At 34.9% G+C, this 25494-nt stretch overlaps 2 protein-coding genes across 3 annotated transcripts; one reads left to right on the forward strand and one right to left on the reverse strand.

Moving 5' to 3' along the window:
• Positions 1-111: 111 nt before the first annotated feature.
• LOC128239456 (organic cation transporter protein-like) lies at positions 112-12422 on the forward strand. Of its 2 annotated transcripts, XM_052956092.1 has the most exons (13): positions 112-364; positions 882-1024; positions 1890-2051; positions 2326-2413; positions 3117-3220; positions 3474-3628; positions 4070-4238; positions 4629-4748; positions 5828-5929; positions 6415-6641; positions 8193-8374; positions 9138-9289; positions 11864-12422. In XM_052956092.1, exons 1-13 carry the CDS (start codon positions 284-286, stop codon positions 12009-12011), a joined length of 1833 nt encoding a protein of 610 aa, XP_052812052.1. In that variant the 5' UTR covers positions 112-283; the 3' UTR covers positions 12012-12422. The 2 variants fall into 2 exon arrangements, with proteins under 2 accessions (XP_052812052.1, XP_052812053.1); XM_052956093.1 differs by lacking the exons at positions 112-364; positions 882-1024 and adding an exon at positions 1230-1284 and having other exon boundaries at positions 11864-12421.
• A 110-nt stretch (positions 12423-12532) lies between these two features.
• On the reverse strand, positions 12533-24679 carry LOC128239457 (peroxisomal targeting signal 2 receptor-like). The gene is made up of 9 exons (XM_052956095.1): positions 24511-24679; positions 23306-23478; positions 23076-23111; positions 17331-17408; positions 16552-16660; positions 15640-15746; positions 14356-14469; positions 14004-14059; positions 12533-13454 (listed from the first exon to the last, which is right to left on the reverse strand). The coding sequence occupies exons 1-9, from the start codon at positions 24617-24619 to the stop codon at positions 13301-13303; spliced, it is 936 nt and encodes a 311-aa protein (XP_052812055.1). The 5' UTR covers positions 24620-24679; the 3' UTR covers positions 12533-13300.
• Positions 24680-25494: the final 815 nt, after the last annotated feature.

Genomic DNA, 25494 nt, shown 5'->3' on the forward strand with positions numbered 1-25494 from the left:
TTTCCTGACCTAGAATTATGACAGGGTCCCAAGATCCAAAATCTACGAGTTTGCACCAGAATCCAGGAGTCTCGGACTCCCTTTATGTGCCAAACCCAATTTATACATATCTCAACTCTATTCCCTATTGTGTACCTGATTTCAAACAAGAGGAGAGGATGTATTTTAAAAGTGTTTAAATATCTATTTTCACATAACATGTAAACTATTTACATAATTAAGCCAAAGAGATGATTGCCAATTTTATCCAAATAGTCCAAATCATCACCCACTGGGGTCAACCATGGGTAGCATTGATATGCTGAGATGTTCAACATTGTTTTGGGACGACTGTACTTGTTATCATACGGAACATATGACTGCCGTAAGTGATAAAATAAGGTTGTGACTTCATCAATGATAAATATTTTTAAGCAATTTAAATCTCTTGAGTGAAGATATGTGTATTAAAACGTGACTTTTAATTTTGTAAAGCGGAGTACATACATCCTGGTTTCTTACCTGTGACATAAGCATTGAGGACTGACATACTTTTCCTTACAGAAGGAATTAAATGAAGTGCATGTCTATTTACACAACATGGTTTTTAAATAAAGGGTTGTGCAATGGGTACAATTCTCTATGAATTTTAAAAGATACAGGCATTCATAGAAATGACCTAAGCAATAATAAGAAGACATTACATAAAGCTGTTCCTAATTATAAGCAATAGACAAAACATCATTAAAATCAGGAATGCTTAACCATAAGCAAAACACAGGAGCCAGAATGCTAATGTAATCTGTGTGACAATAAAATACTTGACCATCCTTTAGAAAAAAAATGTAAATGCCATTATCAAGAAACACAAGTGTCTGAATCTGAATGTAATCTCTCTGAAGATGCGTTTTGACGATGTTCTCGATGAGATTGGAGGATTCGGGCGATACCAGAAGTGGGTGTTTTTCCTCACCCTGGGGCCAAATCTGTTGGCTGGGTTTATCATGCTCAACCCAGTCTTCCTCCTAGGTATACCAGAACATAGGTAAGTGATATATGGCAGTTCTTTGAATGTTATTGATAATGTAGTCATTTCAAGTAAATAATGAAAAAAATAACAGCAGGCTTTTTCATTTAGGATGATTTTTTTCAGGGACATATAAACAGATGCTCTTATTCAAAGAAGTTAGGGTATATTGCTTTGCACATGTTGGTCGGGAGACAAAATCTTGTCCCAGTTGATAACTCAAAAAAGCTGGTAGGGAGGTTGGTAATGGCCAACAGATGACCTCTATTAATTTTAAGGTAAGTAGGTCAAACATGGTCAAAGTGACCTTGAATACAAAAAGCTTGTTCAATTAAGAATTATAGAATGCTTTGACCTATGGTATTCAAACTTGGTAGAGAGGTTGGTCATGACCAGCAGATGACCCCTATTGATTTTGATGTCATGGTTCTGGTGGCTTTGAACACAAAAAGCATTTCCTATTGACAACAAGAGTGTGCTTGGCCATAAGGTCCTCAAACTTAGTAGGACGGTTTTTTCGTGACTGCAGATGACCCTTTATGATTTTGAGGTCAGTAGCTCAAAGGCCACAGTGACCTTGAAAATAAACGCCTAGTCCTATAAATATAAAGAGAACACTTGGATGTATGATTGTCAAACTTGTTATAAACATATTGATTACCACTTCTGTTGACCTAGAAGCAGCTATATGTTTATCTATATGACTTGCATTGCTTTCTGTCATAACTTTATACTTTTTATTCGTTTAACTAATTCACTGCTGTCTGGAGGACCCGCATACATGTTTTACTGGGAACTATAACTCATCCACTTCCAACATTTAGAACTACTATCCTCAAACTTGTTTCTCTTTTATTATTGAAGATGAATATTTATAACACAGGTGTGCCATACCTAACTGTGAGAACGACACTTTTGAGGTACAAAGCCCCACCCACCAGGAATCGATTGATGAGTATATCCCACTCTCCAATACTAAAGGCCTTAAGTATGACAGATGTCACATCTTGCTGCCTAGTGGAAACATCTCCATGACCACTGAGGGGTTTGTACACAGATATTCATCACACAAATATAAATGGAAAAGTACTATGCAACTGGTCCCAAATATATACATATCGTAGCATTCTGTTATAATACATGTAATACCAAATGTAAAGTAAACAGCCATCAACATAATTTTCTTATTTCAGAAAATAAGACTGGTAAGCCACAAACTGCAAAATAAGTCCTATAAGTCAGTTTATACGTGTACTTGAAAGTTATTATATTTTAAGAATAGTTTATGAAATAGATTAATTTTGTAAACTCAATTCCAGCGCCCTCCTTCCAAATGACAGCCTTAGAGAGGCCTGTTCCAAGTGGGTGTATGACCTGTCTGTCTTCACAGACACATTTGCTTCAGAGGTATATTGGCTTCTTGATAAACCATGAAGAATAAAATGCTGGTTTAAATGTGCACTAAATCATCTAATTTTTAATTCATTATTAGCTTGTCTGTTTATCAAAAGACTGGGTATAGTAATAGCTATAGGCGTTGTGCAAAAACTTAAACCCTTAACTATAATCCAAAAATTGTTCATTATGATCAACTGAAACTTGAAACATACGTTGCTAGAGGCAAGAGCACATTATGTACATCAGGGCCTATAACTCTGACTTTATATTTGTTGTGTAATGCCCATTGTTCGAAACTAAACCAGCAGACAACCCATGGTGTTTGCCTAGTGGCGCTATTGTTCATTTTGTAACATGATGAATAGACAATTGCTGAGAGATGCTTCACTTAATTGGATTGGTGGTGGTGGTAGTGGTGGTGGTGGTGGTGGCAGCCATTGTAGCAATGATGCTGATTATAATGTTGGTGAAAAATTAAATTTAAAATGGTCTATTATATTATCAGTATTGTAGAAATCCTGGGCATTCTACCACTTGGACAAACACAAGTGCTTACATCAGCTAGAAAAGTGAAAGAAATAGGGGGAGATTGTTAATTTTGTTGCCTGTGCTTAAAATCAAATCTTTTAGCTGTACCCAAGGTAGTTGAAGTAGCAGAAACAGGAGCAGTTTATATACTGTGCTTGTAGTTCCTCTTGATGTTTATTTCCAGCATAACCTGGTCTGTGATAAGGAGATCCAGGTTGCTAATGCGGAGATGATCTTCTACGGTGGCATGTTGGTTGGTTCTCTCGCCTCAGGAATATTTGCTGATGTGTAAGTTACTGAATGTTTGTTCAAGGGCTCTTCACATCTATAACAGTTACTATTGTCTCATGCTTTGGACCTGCCATTCCCAGAAAAGAAATGCTAGTCTGGTGAATGGAGAGTCTTTCTACTTTTTCAGTTCTTTCAAAAAGAAAAGAAAATGTAATATCTGTCAATTTAAAAAAAACAGAAATTTCTTTTCTTTTAGCATGAGGGTCCAAAAGTAATAATTTTCATTTTTACTTTATTCTTCTCTATCCAGATATGGTCGTAAGCCAGTCATGTATGTCTCCCTAGTGATAATGGTGATCTCCAACATCGGACTGGCCTGGGTACACGCATACTGGCTCTTTGTGATAGTAGAGTTTATTCTTGGAGCCTCTGTGATAGCCACCTTCATGCCTGGCTATATCATTTGTGAGTATGGCTTATCATAAGCATTCTATTAGAGGCTTGAAACACTCGTTTTTTTTTTAGAACTCTGTGCGCTTAATAAGAACTATATTTTCCCCCATTTAGCATCTTTTTTAAATCTGTTAAATTTAAAGATCAGTAATGTGTAGAGTGATAAGTATCAAATACTGACAACACTTTCATCACCTAGATAAGACAGAGTCAAAAGCCTGTGATTGACCAATCAGCGATCAGTATCTGTTACAGTGTATGTGCATACACCCCCTTGTGTGTTCAATACAATAATCCACTGAACACATGGCTTCAATATATGAGTACACAACTTTCTGCTAAAATGAGAAATGGTTCTCTCTGTTATCAATGGAGGTGTTGTTAAACGTAATTATACCATTCAGTATGGGTGACTGAGGCATTAGTTACATTAGCTTCTAAACTTTTTCTCAGCCCTAGAACTGACAAGCTCGAGCAAGCGTGCATGGCCGGGGGTGATATCTGACTTCCCGTACGTGCTGGGCCTGATACTGATGGCAGTAGTGGCCTACATTGTCAGGGAATGGTTCAAGCTACAGCTGTACACATCCTTACCTGGCCTGTTGTTTCTCTCCTACTGGTGGCAAGTATATAGAAGGTTTTAGGACCCAGTGACATTTTGACAAAAGAAATGTGTTAAAAGATCATTTTTAATGAATAACATGTTTTACATGAACTGTAGTATTGTTATACCACACTCTAATACTGTTGAATACTTCTGTATTGAAAACAGATAACGCTAAGACGTTTAACTTCAGTTTACGAATTTGGCACTGCCATCCCAATGCCATCTTCTGTCATTTTATGCCTTTGCATATCAGTACATGGATTGTGTGACACTATTAGTTCTGTTTTGATAAACAAGATACCTTAGGTTGATGCCTGACTACCCAAGCCAGTTTCCGATGAAGTGCCACAAGCTGCTCACAGGAACATGAAACAAGCCCTGACTAAATTGTTCTTACAATCCCAGGTTGATACCAGAATCTCCCCGTTGGCTGCTAACCAAGGGCCGTGTTGCAGAGGCCAAGGTGATCATTGAGAAAGCCGCCCGCTGGAATAAAACTGTGCTGCCTAAACAGTTCTTTAAGAGGTATTTAACATCAGACAACCATCATTATTATACCCCCCAAAACAAAGTTTGGGGGGGGGGGGTATACTGGAATCGGGTTGTCCGTCTGTCTGTCTGTCCGTCTGTCCGTCCGTTTTTTTTTGTCCGGGATTCATCTTTGTCGTTATTGAACAAATCTTTTTCAAACTTTCAAATATTAATGACCATGATGTAAACCTGTGCCTCCGTGGATTTGGTCAGAGTCGCATGATCCTGAGTGGAGTTGTGGCCCCTTAATGAGTTAAATTGGGCAAAATTAGCTTTGTCCAGGATTCTTCTTTGAAGCTATTGAGCAAATCTTTTTCAAACTTTCAAATATTAATGGCCATGATGTAAACCTTTGCCTCCATGAATTTGGTGGGAGTCACATGATCCTGAGTGGAGTTGTGGCCCCTTAATGAGTTAAATTGGGTAAAATTAGTTTTGTTCGTCCTACTCCTTCGTCATTTTTGAATGAATCTTTTTCAAACTTTTAGCCATGGTGAGAACATTTGCCCCTGTGATTGTGGTTGGAATCACATGATCATGTCTCCAATTATGGCCCCTGAATAAGTTAAAATAGGCAAAAATTATACAGCTTTGTCTAGCCTAATCCTTGGTCATTTTTTCTCATTTTTTCTATAAATCTTTTTCAAACTTTCAGATGTCAATGACCATGATATGAACTGTTGAATATATGATTTGGTGCACCTGTATTAATCAGAATGTTTGCATGGCCTTAAAAAGACCTTTAATTGATTTTGTCCTTAAAAAGACCATCAAAAGTCCTGAAGTTAGGTGCATACAGGCCTTAAATTTGTTACAATATTCGCTTTGGTGGCCTACTCCTTTGTGCCAGGGCAAACAACCTAGACAGGGAAGGGTTGGGGGGTATTCGTTAGCCTTTGGCTTACAGTTCTAGTTGTATTCATTTCTAAGACTAAGCAGTGTATATTCGAGCACATTTTCCTACGACAGCTCTTGTTATATGCAATAGTTCCACACGTAGTATGCAGTCAAACTTAAGGCATACCGATGTATTATTTTCAATATGAAAGGCATTGATTTTCGTCATTTTACAGTAAGTGTATGGATGACATGGACACCGACAAGACGGCCAGTTTCTTACAGCTGTTCTCATCCAAGAAGATGTGTAAAACAACTGTAATAGTGTTTGTGAACTGGTAGGTACCTTGTGATATTGTGGGTACTTTGTTATTCATATATATTGTAATATCTATGTTTGGGTTTAAGGGAAGCTGTAGAAGACAGTCAATATCAAGAATAAACTCAAAAAATGTAACACCAATGTCTTATAGTTCATGCTGAGTGTATTTATATGTATGTATATTGTACTTTTGTTGTAATTAAAGCATACTTACAAATTCCCTCTTTGCATGGCTTACTTTACTGTTTTAAGCTTCATTCTATTGACTGCTTGGAAGTGATATAAGTTCGTTGACAAGACACCAGCATAATTATTTTGTGTACAAGTGGCATATATATATATATATACATTTTCTTTTGAAGAAACATATTCTGCATTCTTGATGGATATGTGCCTACACTCCAGGCAAACTGTTAATGAAATCATGATATTCAATGCAGGGTAATGATTTGTTTTGGACAGCTCAAACAACAAACATCAAACATTTATCTCTATTTGCAGGACAATTGTTGCTATGACATACTTCGGGCTGGCCCTGAACTCAGACAACCTGGCGGGAAACCTTTACCTTAATTTTGGCCTGTCGGCGGCGGTGGAGATCCCAGCATACTTTCTCGTGATATACCTGGTGGACCGGATTGGCCGACGTTGGCTCTTCACAGGCTCAATGTTGGTAGGGGGCCTGGCCTGTGCCTCCACCGTGCTGGCTATAGAGTATGAACCGGGAGGTATGTACCTGTGTGGTGTAGTGGATAAATTTATTGGAGGTACATCTAATATTATATTAGTTAATTATTGTTAGTCTTCTGTCACAAGTGAAAACCAGGGGTGGTAGTCAATATCCAACTTAAGATAATCTTTGATTCATCTTAATGTTTTGGTCATCTATTAATAAAAAGTTATTCGATTAGCTACTTCATTATAAGATCCAATTAAGACCAATACTGAATTCTGGCCCAGCTAACATGTTACTATGCCTCCGAAGGTGGGCATATTAAAATCGCACCGTCCGTCCGTCCGTCCGGCCGGCTCTGCAACTTTCCCTTGTATGGACAGATTTTAAAATAACTTGCCACATGTGTTACACATACCAAGACGACGTGTGGCGTGCAAGACTCGTGTCCCTACCTCAAAGGTCAAGGTCACACTTGGTGTTTATTCACAATGGAGTGCTGCATATAAGGACATAAAGTATAGGTTGTCGTGTCCGGGCTGTAACTTTCTCTTGTATGGACAGATTTTAAAATAACTTGCCACATGTGTACCACATACCAAGACGACTTGTCGCGTGCAAGACCCGTGTCCCTACCTCAAAGGTCAAGGTCACACTTAGTGTTTATTCACAACAGGACAGATTTTAAAATAACTTGATACATGTGTTCCGCATACGAAGACGACGTGTCCTGTGCAAGACCCATGTCCCTACCTCTAAGGTGAAAGATACACTAAGTGTTTATTCACAAGGGAATTCTGAATATAAGGACATAACAGTGTAGGTTGTCAAGTATGGGTGGTATTTTTTTATGTTCAAAGGAAATTTAAAATAACTTGCCATATGTATTTGACACATAAAGTCAAGATCAACTTTTCATGTACTGACCTTGTTCGTAGGTCAATGTCACATTCGGGGGCATTCGTCACATACTGTGACAGCTCTTGTTTTTAAAAAATGGCTTACACACTATTTTATTTTTCAAATGGCTATTGTCTAGATGCATGAACTCAACTTCTACACACTACACATACTTGGATAATGTAGAACTACATGTTAAAAAGTAGTTCAAATTTGCACATACACTAGAGTCTCTCTGTTTATTATGTGATCAAGCAATGTACAATGTGATCAAGCAATGTACAATGTGATCAAGCAATGTACAATGTGATCAAGCAATGTACAATGTGATCAAGCAATGTACAATGTGATCAAGCAATGTACAATGTGATCAAGCAATGGACAATGTGATCAAGCAATGTCCATTAAATATATCCCCTTTAATGGACTGGTTGACGTTTTACAGAGTTAGGCATGAAAAAATATATTCATGTGAAATGTGAACAAAATGCTTGGCACCATGATTAAACATCATCCAGAGCTATAATAAGAGCTCTATTGTTAACAATTATTTCAAAAGGTGACAGAAAAATGCTATATTTTGCCAAAATAATGTTAGTAATGCTATTGAAATTCTAATTATTTTGGAACAAAATTTAAACAAATCATGTTGCAAACATAAAATCTGTGAGTGAGTCGCTTTAAAACGTTGCATGAATCCCTGTAGGAGGTGACGCCATAGTGGTTGCCCTTGCGATGTTGGGCAAACTCTTCATCACAGCAGCGTACAGTACAGCGCACATTCACAGTGCTGAGCTATTTCCCACGGTTATTAGGAATGCTGGAATGGGAGGGGCATCACTATTTGCTAGTCTGGGTACAATGGTCGCTCCATACATAGTCACAGAGGTATGTGTTGTATATTGTCAGGCTGAAAACATTTTAACCCTTTACTTCATGTAAAACCAAGCCATATCAGGCTGCCAGTGTATGGCTTATCAGTTCAGATCAGTTCCCCTACTTAATAGGAGATTATTGGTTATTATTGGAATTTTGACCCTCATGTATAACAAACCTATTTTCTTAGTATTTCTTTTAGTTTAATCAATAAGTCGTCAATGTAAAGCTTTTAAAGAATTATATTTTCAATCCAGTGTTATAAATTTTATGTTTTTATTTAAATTATTTCCACATGATATTTATAAACAAACAGAAAAACATGTCAAATTTGATGAAAATGAAATTTTATTACACTTTTATTATATAACTTAACACAAATTATTAAATTTATTGGAGTTATATTTTTTACTAAAGCATTACGAATACTATTCACAATACCTTTTTAGAGTTACAATTGTTCTTACTTATGTATCTGTTTTCTTATATTTTGATAAAATACATATTTGAACATTTGTGGTTAGATAAGACTCTTTCGTCTCAGGATAATGTTTCATCTATTGGTGTTCTGTAAACGTTACTGAAAAAAAATAGACCCGTTTGTCTCATTTCATGTGCAATATTCTAATACCTTTCTAAAAAAAAGAGCAGTTGGACACCGAACTCTGGAGTTACATGTAGCTTGGGTGGCACTTATGTCCTGATGGTGTTTGGGGCCTTCATATTAATTTATGCATGGGATCTGCAAACTCATATTGTATATATCTATTGGTAGGGAGAGCAGCTTGGCGGTATATGGGGTGAGGCATTCCCACTCGTGGTGTTTGGGGCCCTTGCATTTCTGACAGGTATCCTGTCCCTGGCTCTGCCGGAGACTCTCGGGAAAAATCTACCAGAGACGGTTGAGGATGGGGAACGGTTTGGAAGGTAAGTGTATGACACATGTAGCTCCACAAAGTCATACACTCTGTAGGCCTTGGACTCAACTGAACATTATTTCCATAAAAGTTAAACATGACCCCTAGTGTCAGTGAATTTTACCATACAAAGTATTCAGCTGTTCTATTACTTTATATCTGCGGTGGCATATATAAATGACATTGTCCATCTGTGTGTCTGTCTGTTACAACCTTGTCTCAGCCATTACATTAATATTATATATGGGATTCAATTAAACTTTTCCATGGGAAGGCGTGTCTTGCATAAAATATGTGCTCTTATCTCACAGGTCAAGGTTACATTTAGAGATCAATGTTGTTCTTTATAGCAATACTTTATGTTTCAGCCACAATGGTGTTAACATTAATGGGAATTAAATTAAACTTCAAAATCTGTGCTATTTCTCAAAGGTCAAGGTCACACTTGGAGATTAATGTTGTACAATATAGGTTTCATAGGAATACTTAATGTTTCAGCCAAAGCTTTGTTATATTAATAGGAATATAATTAAACTTCGCATAATTGTAAAGCACTGGGTAAGTGTGTTGTACATAAGAGTTGTCCTGTCATCTGATTGCTTTTTGAGGTCATGTTGCACACTATAAATTTTATAGCAACACAGTATGTCTAAGCAATTAATATGAATGAAAATTTACAGTTTTGTCAAGCTCCATTGGAAGGTGTGTCAATTTGAATTTGTGCTCCCATATCATAGGTCAAGGCCATCCCATATCATAGGTCAAGGCCATCCCATATCATAGGTCAAGGCCATACATGTACTTGTAGATCAATGTTGCACAATATGTTTAAACAGTACTTTGTATATCAGTTATCAAGTTTTACCTGTTAACAGGAATTTAGTCAGTCGTCATAGATTTGTAGAACTTCATGCATTTGAATAAATTTGTTAAGCTAAATGGCTTTTTAATCTAACTTTTTTATTCAACATAATTATATGTTATAATATACAAATATGTCCAACAAGACCAATTGGGGTCATTTGTGTCAGCAGTTGTTATCCCACGGAAAGGTAAGTGGATATAGTAATGGTTTGTGTGTTTATGTGTGTACCGGTATGTGTGTGTGTGTCCAGGCAATCTTGTCAAGAGCATACCCGGTAACTTGAAAAGTCTTCAAACTATCACACAGATAGACCTCATTAAAGAAAAGAGAAGTGCACAGGAACCATAACTCTGGGTGCAGTATTTATTGACCAGGTTTTCACATAGTGAAACCAGGTTCTTAGAATGACCTACGTCATTGTGTAGGTGGACACACTTCTTCAAACTAACCTTTCAAACTGAATATCTTAGGTTACAGTTGACATTTTGTGATCAAATTTGGATTGTTGAAACCTTTCATAGTATTGCGTTTTGGGCCTTAGGGTCAAGGTGACTGTTACTAAAAATAGAAAACTTAGTATATAGAAAGAGTTTATGGAGACCTTTCTTGTGATTGTGTTTATCTGTATATCTTTAGTTACAGTTCTTTTATAATACCTAAACCTTTAACATACATACTACACGCAACAAACCAGCCTAGATATAATCGACCAACCTCCCTACCAAGTTTGGTGATCCTAGGTCATGCGGTTTTCCAGTTATCGATCGGAAACGAAGTGTGACGTACGGACGGACTGACGGACTGACGGACTGACGGACTACCGGACTGACGGACAGGGCAAAAACAATATGTCTCCCCCAGAGAGGGGGAGACATAATTCTCACAGCACAGACTAAAGTTATTCGGTCAATCATTGAAAACCTGGTTTCGTTGTATTGTGGCATTTCTTGTTTAGATATTGCCCCTTGTTAATGTTCATTTTTGTCCGGAGCATAACTTGAGAATTCTTTGAGGGCTTGACTTCAAACTTCATTTACAGATATTGGGGAGAAGTGTAGTGCTTAAGAACCATAACTCTGGATGCAGTATTTCTTTTAGTAATTGCCATTTGTTAATTTCCAAACATAATTTTTGTCCAGAGCATAAATTGAAAGTGCTTGAGGTATTGACTTCAAATTTCATATAAAGATGGATCTTATTAAGGAGAAATGCAGTGCATAATTTTGTCCAGACTTATAACTTTATAAGTCTTTAAGGTATTGACTGCAAACTTCATATGAAGATAGATCTGATGGAGGAAACGTGAAGTACACAGAAAGCATAACTCTGGGTGTAGTTGATTTTTTAGTTATTGCCTTTTGTGAATTTTCATACTATATTTTTTGTCCGGAGCATGACTCGAAAAGACTTAGAGGTATTTACTTCAAACTTCATATACAGGTAGATCTCATTTAGGAGTAGTGCAGCACACACAAGTCACAACTCTTGTAGCAGTATTATTTGAGTTATTGTCCATTGTTTAATTGTAAACCTTTGTGGTAAGGCAAGAGTTTATACTGTATTTGATTTAGTGGGGATATGGCAGTCTGTGACTGGAGAAATTTAATCATGTAAATAATCAGTTTTCTCATAAACAATGTACTCATATATCTCAAATACTTAGATTTCTCTTAAAAAAAAAGAAGTAATGCATCAATAATGTGGTGATTCTCTCTTCAGAACTGGGGCGTTTAATCTGGTGCGAAGTTTACGCCTCCACAAGAGTGGTGACTACGAGAGGATTGGGGACCATTCCTATCAGGCTTCCATCAAGGAGGACTCTGAACATGAACTCTTAGTTTCACAGGACAATAGCTTCAAGTCCTGATATTGTCTGGGTGTACAAGCATTGAATTGTTTGTGCAGTTTTCCGTGACTGTGATATGGATAATATTATTAATGTTAATAATCTCTGTGTAGAACTATTTATTAATTTTTTATTAAGTAGGCCAGTAATGCTTTAAAATTTGTCAATTTTGTAAATATAGGATTATACTGACAACAAATCACATGACAAAATAGTAATCTTAAAGGTTTTTCATGGTCATATGTGTACATGACCTTGACCTCCATATTTGTTCATGGTCCTTTTCTTGGAGCAGCAGAAATATTTCATGACGTTTTTTTTTTAATTTTGAACAATATTTGTTCAGTACAATTTTTTGCCAAAACGTGAGGCATTTTTGTTCAAACAATGAACACTGCAACAAGTTGTTAATCATTGTTTCTATGGTAAAATGTTAACAGCATTCATTATTTATCTTCTAATGAGTTGTAAAATAGATTGTTATATTTTGAATGTTACAGTTAGTTTACCTCATCTGATTTGCTGAAAAATAAAACACAAGATTTAAGTGGTTGTATCTTTTTTTTTAAAAAGAAATAATATATACATGGCATACAACTAACTCATTGCATTTGTGAGTCAACAATCAAAGGTAAGTTATACAATAAAAAGTCATATTATTCTATGAAAGCATATGTGTATACTCTCTAACTTGTGGTTAAATTTTCACAACAAAAAGATAAACAAGAGTGCAAAGAGCCAATGCCAACATCACTTGTCTGTCATTATATAGTCAAAAAATGGTTATAACTCAAAGATTATAACAGCCAGAGTCGTGGCTTTGCTAAACATGTGCGTTTTGTCTCTGGCAAGATGTGTACCAAGTTTACTTTTATATCTTAAATGTTTTTATTGTGACTAAGGTTAAAGTTTTTGTATACTAGATGAGGCTGCTGATCACAATAAAGCTATGATAATACTTTGAGTTTTAAGTTGGATAAACAGATGAGCAAAAATCACATGGATGTCTACAATAAGCATATATTTCAGTAAGCACTAGTCAGCTGGGTATTTATTACTTTAGAACATAAAGTTACCTAAAACCTAGACCACCACAAAAATAACTAATTTCAACTGTAAACTATAATCGATGGGAGGTAAAATATGGATTACAACTTCTCTTGATAATTACCAAGTACAAATAAATATAAAAGAACACATTAAATCCAATTCCACAATGCTAGTATATATATATATATATGTTTCTCCATTGGTTTATAAAAGTGGTTTGGCATGGTTTCCATACACAAGTTTCTACTATTGAGCCAGTATCACAAGGACCTAGGTTTGTACACATGAACAAGAGAGTCCCAGCCACAGTCCACAATCTGTCCCGGCCTGTGCAGGTTAAAGTCCAGGCCATACACAAACTCCGTGTGATGTTCTGTAATCTCCATGGCATGCGGCTGACGTACATCCCAGGTCCTATAATTTCAAGAAATTACTTGGCCATAATATATGGTTGATTCATGTCTTTATAGAAGTTGGGGACAGTTTTCACTCTTTTTAATCTTGTTTCATATATATCAGAGTTGTGCTATTTGATTACCCAGTGGGCAGATAACTGGAGGCCACATATTTATCATTAAAGTTACAAGTATACATGTCTGTGACATATGATATACATTATATATAAGAACTCTGCAGGTGAAGGAAAATGTTTGGGCTTAACTGCAATATTTATTAAAGCCAGAGTTATGGGCCTTGATGCACTCATGTATACTGTCTCTTCTAACATGTGTATAAGATTTCTGTGAATATCTTGAAACTGTTTTAGAATTATGGCCAAGGTTAAATTGTAAACACAATGACCACTTCTCCAAGTCAATTACAATACCTTAACTTTAAAAAAAAGTATCAAAAAGGAAATTGCCAATGTGAGAAAGTTTCAGGTAAAATAAGATTAACATGACAGTTAAATAAAGACAACCAAAAGTAATATGTGTATGAGAACATATGAAAACACGAACATACCTCACAGTGAAGTCATAGGAACATGAGGCCAGTGTGTTTCCATTAAATGGAGAGGTCTGAAAAGGTACAAACACAAAGTTAACATACACATGATACATGTACATACCATCTAGGGTAATTAAAAAACTTGACTGTATGGAAAGCAGAAAGTTGCAGTTCCACAAATCTTTACCATGATGATGTCTGTCACAGCATATAATGATATTACAAGAAAGATTCATGATTTAGTATAAGACATGTATTATTGGCTACATGGGTCATCATCTAACTAAAAATCTAAAATAGAATTAAATTGCAAGAGATATTGTGCCACTACATATAATTCATTTTCAATATATTTATAGTGTATTACCTTTACTCTGCGGACAGCAAACCTATGTCCAGTCATCTCACATAGAGGCTTGTTGTAATTACGTATGTCCCAGCCCCTAATACTGCAATCTACCGAACCAGAGTATAATATATTCTGAAAACAACAACAAGTAAATGTACCATTATGTAGATCAACTGCCAAGTAAGATTACTGCAACCAATATGCTCTTACAGCCACATTCACAAACTTTGTACTACATAAGTTGTGCATGTCTAGATTAAAATCAGACAGCAGTCAATTGTATAAAACTTGTAAAATCTTACAACTTATTAAGGTGTTTTATATACTATTGCATGCAGCAGCCAACTGTATAACACTGGTAAAGTTATCCAAAAGTTACCTTTTGGCTTGTTTGCGAATAAAGGCCATTTGATTGGTAAACAGAAATTATTGGATAAATATTGACCAACCAATGACTAGTTTGGCCAACTTTATCTCCAAACCAAAGACTGAACCAGTTTTATACAAGTGGCAGCTGTAGCTGATTGGATATGTTGTCCGCAAATTATGGTCTAGTTTGCACATTTAAATAATATGATTGGTTAGTAATAAACACTGAATAAATATTGACCAATCATGAACATTTTGGTTAACTTCAACCAAACCATAGAATATACCAGTTTTATACAAATGGCTGCTGGTGTATAAGACAGTTGAGGTTTTTATATCATCAAAGAAGTCAAGATGCTGATTTCTGGGAATAGAAAACATTCTGCACTTTGTAATGACCACCAAATGCAACTGAGAAAAAGAAACCAGCAATAAACTTAAAACAACAATATTTATCTTCTTACAGTTTTACAAAAGTAATTTCAAATAAGTGTTGTGAAAAATTAACAAACTGGAAAAAAGAATTACATTTATAAATTATCTTCTTGGTATTTTATTTTACTTTTAAAAGAAACCTTAACTTTACCGAAGACCCCAGATCAGCAAAGTTTTGTTGTATACAAAATGATATTTTTTCAGTATATTCCACAGAAATCTGCTTTCCCTCGAATTCTATAAATATTTTGTTTATACTTAAAGTTATATATATGGAAAAAATAAAAATTATTGAGCATTCTAAACAAATGCATGCTTAAAGTATCATAGGGTAAAAATACCATATCTCTAACAATGAAGTACCGGTATTGCATTTAAAATACCTATTCATGTATCAATTTGAATTTTATTTATGAATACAACCATGATTTAAATAAGCTGTCTTTATTTTAGTTTGAAAAGATAACTAAACTTGACCAGCTGGTATAGTACATGTACCTGGTCATACTTGTTCCAATCACATGTGAGCACCTCCCCTTCATGGGCCTGTATCGTACACTGTGGCTGGGGTGTCCGTCTGTCCCATACTCGCAATGTCTTGTCTCCTAAAATATGACCGGAATGGACACAATTCAGTATAATACGGTGATACTGGTACATGTATGCCTATTGCTCCTTACACAGATAATAAAACAATGGGCCAATTATTCAGAACTCAAAACTGTGTTAAAGTTTACAACTAGATTAACAACATTGTTGTTAACTTTTAAAGATAAAATGTTTTTAGACATGCTCAAGTACTTAAATAAAACAAGTACAACCGAATAGGGTCTCAATTGTTTTTGGAAAATAAGTAGTATATCCATGAAACTTCCGGAGCAGAAATGATTTGAAAGTTAACAATAATAATGATGATAACAACGTTAATTTAAACAAAATTCTAAACAAGAAGCCCATAATAGTATTAAATATATGCAGTCATGTGATATCATCTAATATTGACTGAATAATCGGCTTGAATCAACTTGCAATACAATATTTAGATTTAAATGTATGAGTGACATTCATACAAAAAATCCAAAACGTATATGAAATTAACACATTGAATTAAATTTTTATTAACGCACGTACATGTATCCAAAGCATTCTAATGATGTTGTGCTTTAGTATAGATATCATCACTAATACTTTGTTAATCAGTCTGTGTTATAACTTTATGAGATATATGGTTTGTTACTATGACATATATATATGCACGAATAAATCTATCTATCTAAATTGTTCTATGACTTCTTCTATTGGTTTACTTGTACTCTACATATAAACATAAGGGTATCATAAAGAAGGTTTTCATGAAACAACAAGTACTTTTTAACCAGAAATACTGAGACATTATTGTGCTTACAATACCTGATGCTGTAGCAAAGCATCCTGGTAACCGTGGTGACCAGATGGCACTGTAAACAATTCCAGAATGCCCTGTGAATGTGGCCACGGAGTGGGGACTGTCTAGAGACCACTGTAGATTAAACATTTGTATGTACATAAACCTGCATTCTCACAAATATACCGTTTTTAAAACTTTTTTTATGTTTTGTAATGGAACGAGCAAATTTTTGCATTATTAAAAAAGTTGTAAAAACATTCAATCTGTGAGAGTGCAGCTTTAATGCCTACATTTACACTTATCTGTTATACAACACTCTGTGTCTGAAATTTGTGATTATTCACACATTGATAATGAAATATTATCATGCATTTTTTTTATAACATAAAATGTGTTTTAAGAAATCTTTTGTATAATCTCTCAACAAATTCTTTAAAATGGCAAAAAATGTCTTGTATTTAGTGACTGTATCAACAAGATGTGCAGTTAGCGCAGTGGTTTGAGCACTCACTCTTCGCCTAGGCAACGTTGGTACGATTCCCAGCCTGGGCGCATGTGAATTTGTTTTTTGTCACAAAGACGGAGAAATGGGTTTCCTCCGGAAACTCCAGTTTCCCCAACAACACAAGATTACACTCTCACACAACATCGTGCCAACAAGAATGGCTAGTATATTGTTGTTATTATTTTTCGATGTTAAAAAAATAAATAAACTAAACAAGCAAAGCAACAAACATGTTTGAATAGAATATAGCTTCAAAATATAAAACCAAGGGAGTCTAAGTATCAAAGAGACCCTTACCAACTTAATAGTGGAATCCCAGGAAGCCGTTAGAATAAAATTTTCTGCTCTTGTTGGACTCCAATCAACAGAACTGACCTGAATAAAGAACAATTGCATTTAACAACACTTCATTTTCCAATTATCACTTGATTGCATTTTAAAGTTTTGGAGTTTTACAGTAGGCATGGGGGTTGGATTGAGTAATATAGTATTGTAATAGTAACAAAGAAGATATCTTCAAACTTCAAACTTCAAAGTTTATTGACAAATCGGCATATAACAATACCTTTGGCCATTAAACATATTTAACATTGTACAGACGGCCGAATGATATTTTTTACAACACAATTACATATATAGTTATAAGGAGTACATGTTTTTAAAGAACATATAGATAGATATTAAGCAAAAGTTAAGAAGCAGGTATATTATCAAGCTGTTCTTGTCTATTTAGCATAGCATGATGAATGTATTTAGAAACATTTCTAATTGTTTTTGATTTTTCACACGACATTAACTTAATAAACTTTTGAATAGTCGGGAATGCTACATTTATACAATATTTTAGTCTTAAATTACGATAAAGTGGGCAGCATAAAATAAAATGGTATTCGGATTCTACTACTCTCAAATTACAACATTTACAAAGTCTAGCATTTCTATCAATATTTAGATATCTGCCCGTTTCAATTTCCAAAGAGTGAGAACACAAACGTAATTTCGACATTTCTTTTCTAATATAATCATTATTAATAATATCAATATATTTTTCAAATTTAAGCTCACTTTTAAATAGTCTATAAAAATCTAGTTTTGATTGGCTAGCTACAGTTGTGTTCCACTCCTGTTTATACTGGTCATACAATCTTTGTTTAAACAGAGGTAAGTAATTAACATCATTATTGAAAGCTGTGAAGGTATCACTGAATCCCATGTTGTCTAACAATGTTTTTAAAGCAAAAACCCAAGAATTATTTCTATTTAAGTGTACAACTTGTAACTGTTCTGAATGAAACATATATATAGGGTTATCAGTATTTTTCATTATTTTTAACCAATACCTTAGTGCACGTTTCTTACATTTAACAAACAATGGATATCTACCCAGTTCTCCAAGAACTGCTGCACTAGAAGTCTGAGGTTTGACACCCAGCAGGTGTTTGCAAAATTTAAGATGTAATCTATCAACTTCTTTATAATTATATATGCCCCATATTTCAGAGCCATACATCAGAATGGGGGAAATGAGTGAATCAAATAGTTTTAGTTTATATTTAACATCAAGATGAACTTTGCTAAATATAGACAATAGACTATGATAGGCTTTAAGTGCTTGTTCATGCAATGTTTGTACAACATATTTCATATTCCCAGTGTAATAGAATTTAATTCCAAGATATGTAAACGAGTCAACAAGGTCAATGATTTCATCGTTCACTGTCCACACAAACATGTGTCTGGATTTACGTTTTTCAAATATACACATTTTTTGGTCTTATTTACATTAATTTTCAGACCCCATTTATGAGAATAAGTATACACATTATCTAATAATGCTTGCAAGCTATTGGGGTCCGTAGTGAAAAGAGCAATATCATCTGCAAACAGCAACATATATACAGACAACAATTCTATATCTTTATCATTGATAAATAAAATAAATAATAATGGAGAAAGTGGTTCACCTTGTTTTACACCAAGAGAAACATCAAAAAAACAGATATTTCCATATTTCTACAGTTGCGTACACAAGATTTGACATTCATATATATTGATTTGATCATTCTTAACATTTTGCAACTCACCAGATTTTAATAGTTTTATCCATAAAGCCTCGTGATTAACTGTATCAAACGCCTTTTCATAATCAATGAAGGCACAATACAGTTTTGATTTATTCATTAAAACCTTCTGAATAATACTATGCAATATAAATATACAATCTGAAGTGCTGTGGTTATCTCTAAATCCGAATTGTGTGTCATTAAAAATATTTCCATAATCACACCAATCATTTATTCTATTACGTAGAGTAAGAGAAAATATTTTAGCCATTATATTGACAAGAGTGATACCACAATAGTTGGAGGGATCGGTTCTATCTCCTTTCTTAAATTGGAACAATTATGCCCTTTGTCCAAGACTCAGGGTAATTCGCCCGTATCATAAATATGGTTAAATAATTGAACTTAATATGGTGCAATAAAAAAATCAGCAACATTGTTTGTGATATCAGCACTTTTATGTCTGTTTAACATGGATATAGTTTTGCATATTTCCTCAACGGAAAACGGACAATCTAACATTTCAATATTCACTTCTTCATTTGAATAATCATCATCCTCATCACCAAAAGTGCTAGGATGCGGGGAATTAGATACATTCGTAAAATGATCAAAAAATTCATTGATTTCTATCTCAATAGGATTAGCACTTTTTGCCTTTTTATATTTCTTAATATGTTTCCAGAATTTACGTAGATTTTGTTTACTTAACAAAGATAACGTATGTTTTTCTTTGTTGTAAAAATCATACTTTGCAGACCGTTTAGTTTTACAATACAATCTGCGAGCATTTAAAAATATAATCTTATTTTCAGCAGTCGGGTTTGAATTAAATAAACGTTTACATCTGTAGAACTCATCTTTATATCGTTTACAGTTACCATTGAACCAGCCCGACTTTTTAACTTTTTTAGGTTTAGATGGGTTATTATAGAATTGTCGACCATGGAGACGGGACGAAATATCAAATATAATATCTGACATGTTATCTATACATGTCCTAACATTTATAGTATTTGAAAGTAAATCATTTACTAATTTATCAAAGTGAATTTTGCTATTGTCTAAAGCATCATTCAAAAAGTCTACGTTACAATTTTCCCATACAATTTTATCGTACACAACATCTTGGACATTATTACACATACTGTTATAGTTCAACTGTAACGTAAACGAAATAGGACAATGGTCCGAAAATTCTGATAACTGTTAAACAACCATGTTATCAAACAACGAATACAGATTACTATTGCATATAACATAGTCAACAACACTTGCTGATACATTATTTATTACGGATTAAATTATAGCAAGTAAAATGCCCAGGTTCAATACGACCATTCATAATATATAAACTAGATTGCTTGCACAGTGATAATAATTTATTTCCAAAATTATTTGACGATTCATCAAATGATTGTCGTAACGGTAAACCAACGGGTACGTCATTATCGTCAGGCAAATTAACATAACGGTGAAGATTAATATTTTCAACAAAATCTAATCTTTGACCTACTCTAGCATTTAAGTCACCACAAACTATAATATCACCTAATTGGGAATAAAGACGGATATCATCTTCAAGCTTATCAAAAAAATCGAACTCAAATAATGGAGAATCTCGTTTTTTATATTCACTAGAATCCTCAGGCGGTATATAGCAACAACATATATATATATATATCATTTAATGATCCAAAATACGTTTTTTTGAGCTTTATCCAAACAATTCCTTTTTCATCTAAATAAATTAGCTCTATATGACCACTAAATTTAGTTTTATAATATATGACGACACCCCCACTGTAACGTTTGGCTTTTTTATTATATTTTGGTCTCGGACAGGAGAAAACTTCGTAATTTTCTATATTAACATTTTTGTGTTTATGATTCCAAGTTTCAGTAAGGAACAATACGTCATACTTTAATATAATATTTAGAAAGTCATTATCATCAAGTTTTGAACATAAACCGTTCACATTCCAAACTAGAAAGATAAGTTGCTTCTCACAGCTGTCCTACGCTGTATCCGTGTTGCTCTGGGTACCGTCTTGGAGTCCCGGAGCTTGATTCCGGTCCGCCAGAGTCCCTGGGTCCGTGTCGGGGTGTGCCGCCAGTCCCGGGTTGGGCGCGTTATACTGAACAGCGGCCGCACGTGGAGCACTATTACTAGACGGCGGTGGAGGGTATCCCGCTTGGCGGGCAGCAGCCTGGTTCCTGGGATGCCGCGGCGGGAGTTCCGGTACTGGGCCTGGGGGGAGATGATCAGCTGTGAACCTCTGGTTATCGATATATAGAGTATCATATGCTAAGACAGTTTGTTTATGCGCGTTACGGGCCTGCACGAGATATGGAATCAACTTCCTACGGCGCACTTGGACTGCTTTCGGGAACTGATCGCTGACTTTGATTGGAAGGGTTTGACCATGGTGTGAGAACGCCTGCTTATCGCGTACACGTTGTTTCACCTCCATCTTGTCACCATAGAAGTGAAACTTAGCGACTATAGGACGAGTTTTACCCCCTTCGAATTTGCCGGTACGATGTACTTGTTCAAATTTGATTCGTGTCTCTGCATCATGAATTTCAAAGTCATTCTTGCAAAAATGAATTACCTTAGCTTGGCAATTCTCAGATATACGCGCCTCACGGGTTGTTTCTTCTGGCACATTGAAAAAAGCAGATTGTCACGCATTAAACGAGATTGGCTGTCAATAACATCGTTGCGTAAAATATCATTATTATTTCGTTCAAAATTTTATCATTTCGCGATTTTTCAGCTTTAAGTATTTTTTCAAACTGTTCATGACTCTTTCTTAAATCTTCGCAAACTTGGCTGTCGTACGATCTACTAGCTTCCATTTCCGTAACTTTCTCATCCACGCTTTTAACTCTAGTTTCTAAAGACGTCACTCGATGTGAAATACTTGTAATGTTCGATTCAATTTTGTCTAATTTGTTCAATTTTGACTCCCTATTTTTCTGACAAGTTTCAATAATTGACAGTTTATCCGCAATGGACTGTAACAGAGAGTTCTCTACGGACGGCTGAACAGCGTATGATGGCGACTGTTGGAGTGGCGTCGACAATGTACCGAGTGGTGCATATTGAACGGGCCCCCCATTGATGAACTGCATAGTGGGTGTTCCTTGACCCACCGTATTTAACGGTGGTGGCGTCGTCATGGTATCAGTTGGACGCTTTTCCGGTTGGCTAGAAGTAGAACCTGGTGAAGCCTCGTCCTTAGGGCGTTTCTTCCCTTTACCCATAAATGACTTTAACAACTGGATCCACAGCGGGCTAACTTGATCAGAGATCAAAGAACGTGTTCCGTTAGCCTGGACAGGCGCCGAAATAACATTAATATCCAATCACTGAAGATTAACGAGCCTGCCCACAGGGTCTTACCAACAAAAGCTAACAGTAATCCGTGACAGCCCTTGAGAAGTTATCACTCAGATGGTATGGCTGTTACTATTATTGTACTATGTTGAAGATCGAAAAAAAACAAAAAACAACAAAGAACTTTCAGAAAACACATCAAATCATACAGTTTATTCAATTTTGCAACATCATTAGTCACTACGTTTTGAGAAGGCACTGAGCTGATATGATATATCCAAGTTTCATAACAATCCATTCACCTTTAGCACTATTAAAACCTAAAATACTCGAGAGCGAAAAAAACATGACCGACTGTATATCACGTGGCTAAGATACCCATAAGATATCAAAGGAATGATGTCTGCACATGCTTGCAGTTTCTCGAATGTATTTAAGTTATTATTAAATAACTTAACTTATTTACCACTTTACAGCACTGCAATGTTCAAGCTATTAATTGTTTTTACTGTTAGAATCATATTCTTTCATTGCCAATATTTTTGGTTCAAAAGTTGCTTTATAGCAAGATATGTCATAAGCTGAGTAAAAGGTTTTTGAGAAACAGAGACCAGAAAAACATGAGTCTATACAAACCTCTTTGCTGTGTTCCTTAAATGCTTTTAAAGGTCCCTGAAATGGAAATAAGGCATATATCACAAGTATTTTAATTTTAGTATAGTATACAGACATTATTCGAATACAGCTATCAACTTAAACATTTCTTTTGTCAGTTTCGAAGAATTTACATGCTATATTATCCTTCAAAGCTATTTGCAAGTAGAAACATTTCATTTATTAAAAAATATAAATCTTTTAAAACAAACCTTTGGATTTGTAACATCGTACACAAGCAACGAGCCATCTCCGGCACCTACAACGACAACATTTTCGTTGTTCTCAGACCAAGCAGCATCAAACAAACCATCATTCCACTCGTAAATCTTCACTGGCTGAATTCCTGACGACAGAATGTCAAACACGAACAATGTGCCTCTGCCTGGAAGTAAAGATATGTATTATCTAAACTGTCACAGGAGAAAATAAACAGTAATTGGAAAGCGATATAACAAAAACAAGTAGTTCCGTATGTTACCTTTCTGCACAGCCCAGTGCTTTGTTAAATCATTAACATATGAAGGATTCAGGCAATGATCAATGTTTTGAAAACAATTTTTTTTATTTTATTTTATTTATAATGTTTCATTAGATTTGTATCAACTGCACAGTTCATCGAATTTCCTTCCATGAATGGAAATGCAATTTATGTTAGAGTTTGATATAAAATATGAACATAAAATTAAAAGAACAATGTACATGCAGTTTAAAGAAAAATGAATACAATCCCATATGGTTCTCAAACTTGCAGCTTACGCTATGCCAGTGATATAACCACTGAGCTATCCACAACTGTTGATACATGACTTTTTACCATGTTTGAAAGTGATTCTTTTTCTCATCTATAGGTTAACTCGCATATCAGAGAGGTAACAAGGAATGCTGGGCTCAAAAAGGATAAAAACTATTGTGCAGATAAATGACAGTGCTGTTCACTTATACAGTACGCTCTTTATTGAGCTTGTCTGTGACAACTATGTCTACTACAATCCTCGCGATTGAAATTATTCGCTCTCACCCAAGCAAGCATTTGTAATTTCAATTTTTTTTTGAATGTTCTAGTACTTAAATAATTGCAATAAATATATTTTATATAATAATGTATTGATTAACAGATTTTGGTTCACTGTTTAAAAAGAATGAATATAGCTTTTGCATTTATTGACAATGTATGCATTAGAATTATGTTTGTAACACTGGAGAGAGGAGAGAAGTCATGTTTAACCCAACGAATAGCCCGATGTTGAACCATTTTAATTTTATTGGTGTTTGATTTTGTGTGTGGGTGCCAAATTGTGCTTGCATATTCAAACTGTGGACGGACAAGGGTTTTGTAAGCTAAAGTCCTGACACTTTCTGTTTTTGTTTTTATATTTCTTTTAATGAAGTTGAGAGGATTATTTCCATTGTATACCTGCTATTCCATAATATTGAGATGTAGCACATACAAAACGATCAGGCAGATATGGGGAAAACTTAACAGAGTAACCGTGACGATCTTTTGTTTTAAATGAAAGCGTCATTTCATTTCAATGATTGTTTACTTTCTGATGTCATTATTCAGCATGAGCAGAAAAAAACGTAAACATGCACTTTGACCTTCAATGTCGTAAACTTTGACGTATCGGTTAAACATAATAGTTTAGCTTTAGCTAGCTTTATTAAGGATATTTGTTATAAATTATATACATGCATATTGAAACCTTATTATTTTACTGTAAACAGCCCAAAGCTAATATATAGTTTTTATTAATAATCTATTACAAGGTTATCTTCAACTATTATTTTATTCCTCATTCGGAACTCCTCGGTCAACCTCGGATGTATTTGGACGGATTACATACAAAAAGTGGTACGTTTAAGTCCGCTGCAAGTAGATCGCGTAGTAATTTTATTTAGCAGTTAAACTTTGTGACATTACTCTTGGGATTCTTAAATATGTTTGCAATAAAACAATTCAATGGCAATCAATTTAAACTTAGATCAATAAATACAACTCTAAAACACTACGTTTAATTAATGATATAATTCAAAATTTTACGAACTACTTCAACTGATGTACCTGCATACATCCGAGGTTGTTTTCGATAAAATGGCCGAGGAGCTCCGAATGTTTATTCCTACGCGGGAGACTTCCATTCGAAACCCCCGAATTGGGAGATTTCGTTATAAATTTTAATGACAGAAAAAACTGGAAACAATTATTATTGTCATGAATTTAATGATAGTATATTACACATCAGCTATAAGGTTCTAAGTCAATAGTCAGGTGCAGTTTCTCAATATCTGTCAACTAGAATGGAATGATGTTATATTAGACAAAGTACTAAATACTAAATTGTTTATGAACAACTCTTATAGGTGTATTGTTTGTTTCTAATGTCCCAACAGCTACCAC

The sequence above is a fragment of the Mya arenaria genome, chromosome 6 (assembly GCF_026914265.1).
Source record: "Mya arenaria isolate MELC-2E11 chromosome 6, ASM2691426v1".
Lineage (NCBI taxonomy): Eukaryota > Metazoa > Mollusca > Bivalvia > Myida > Myidae > Mya > Mya arenaria.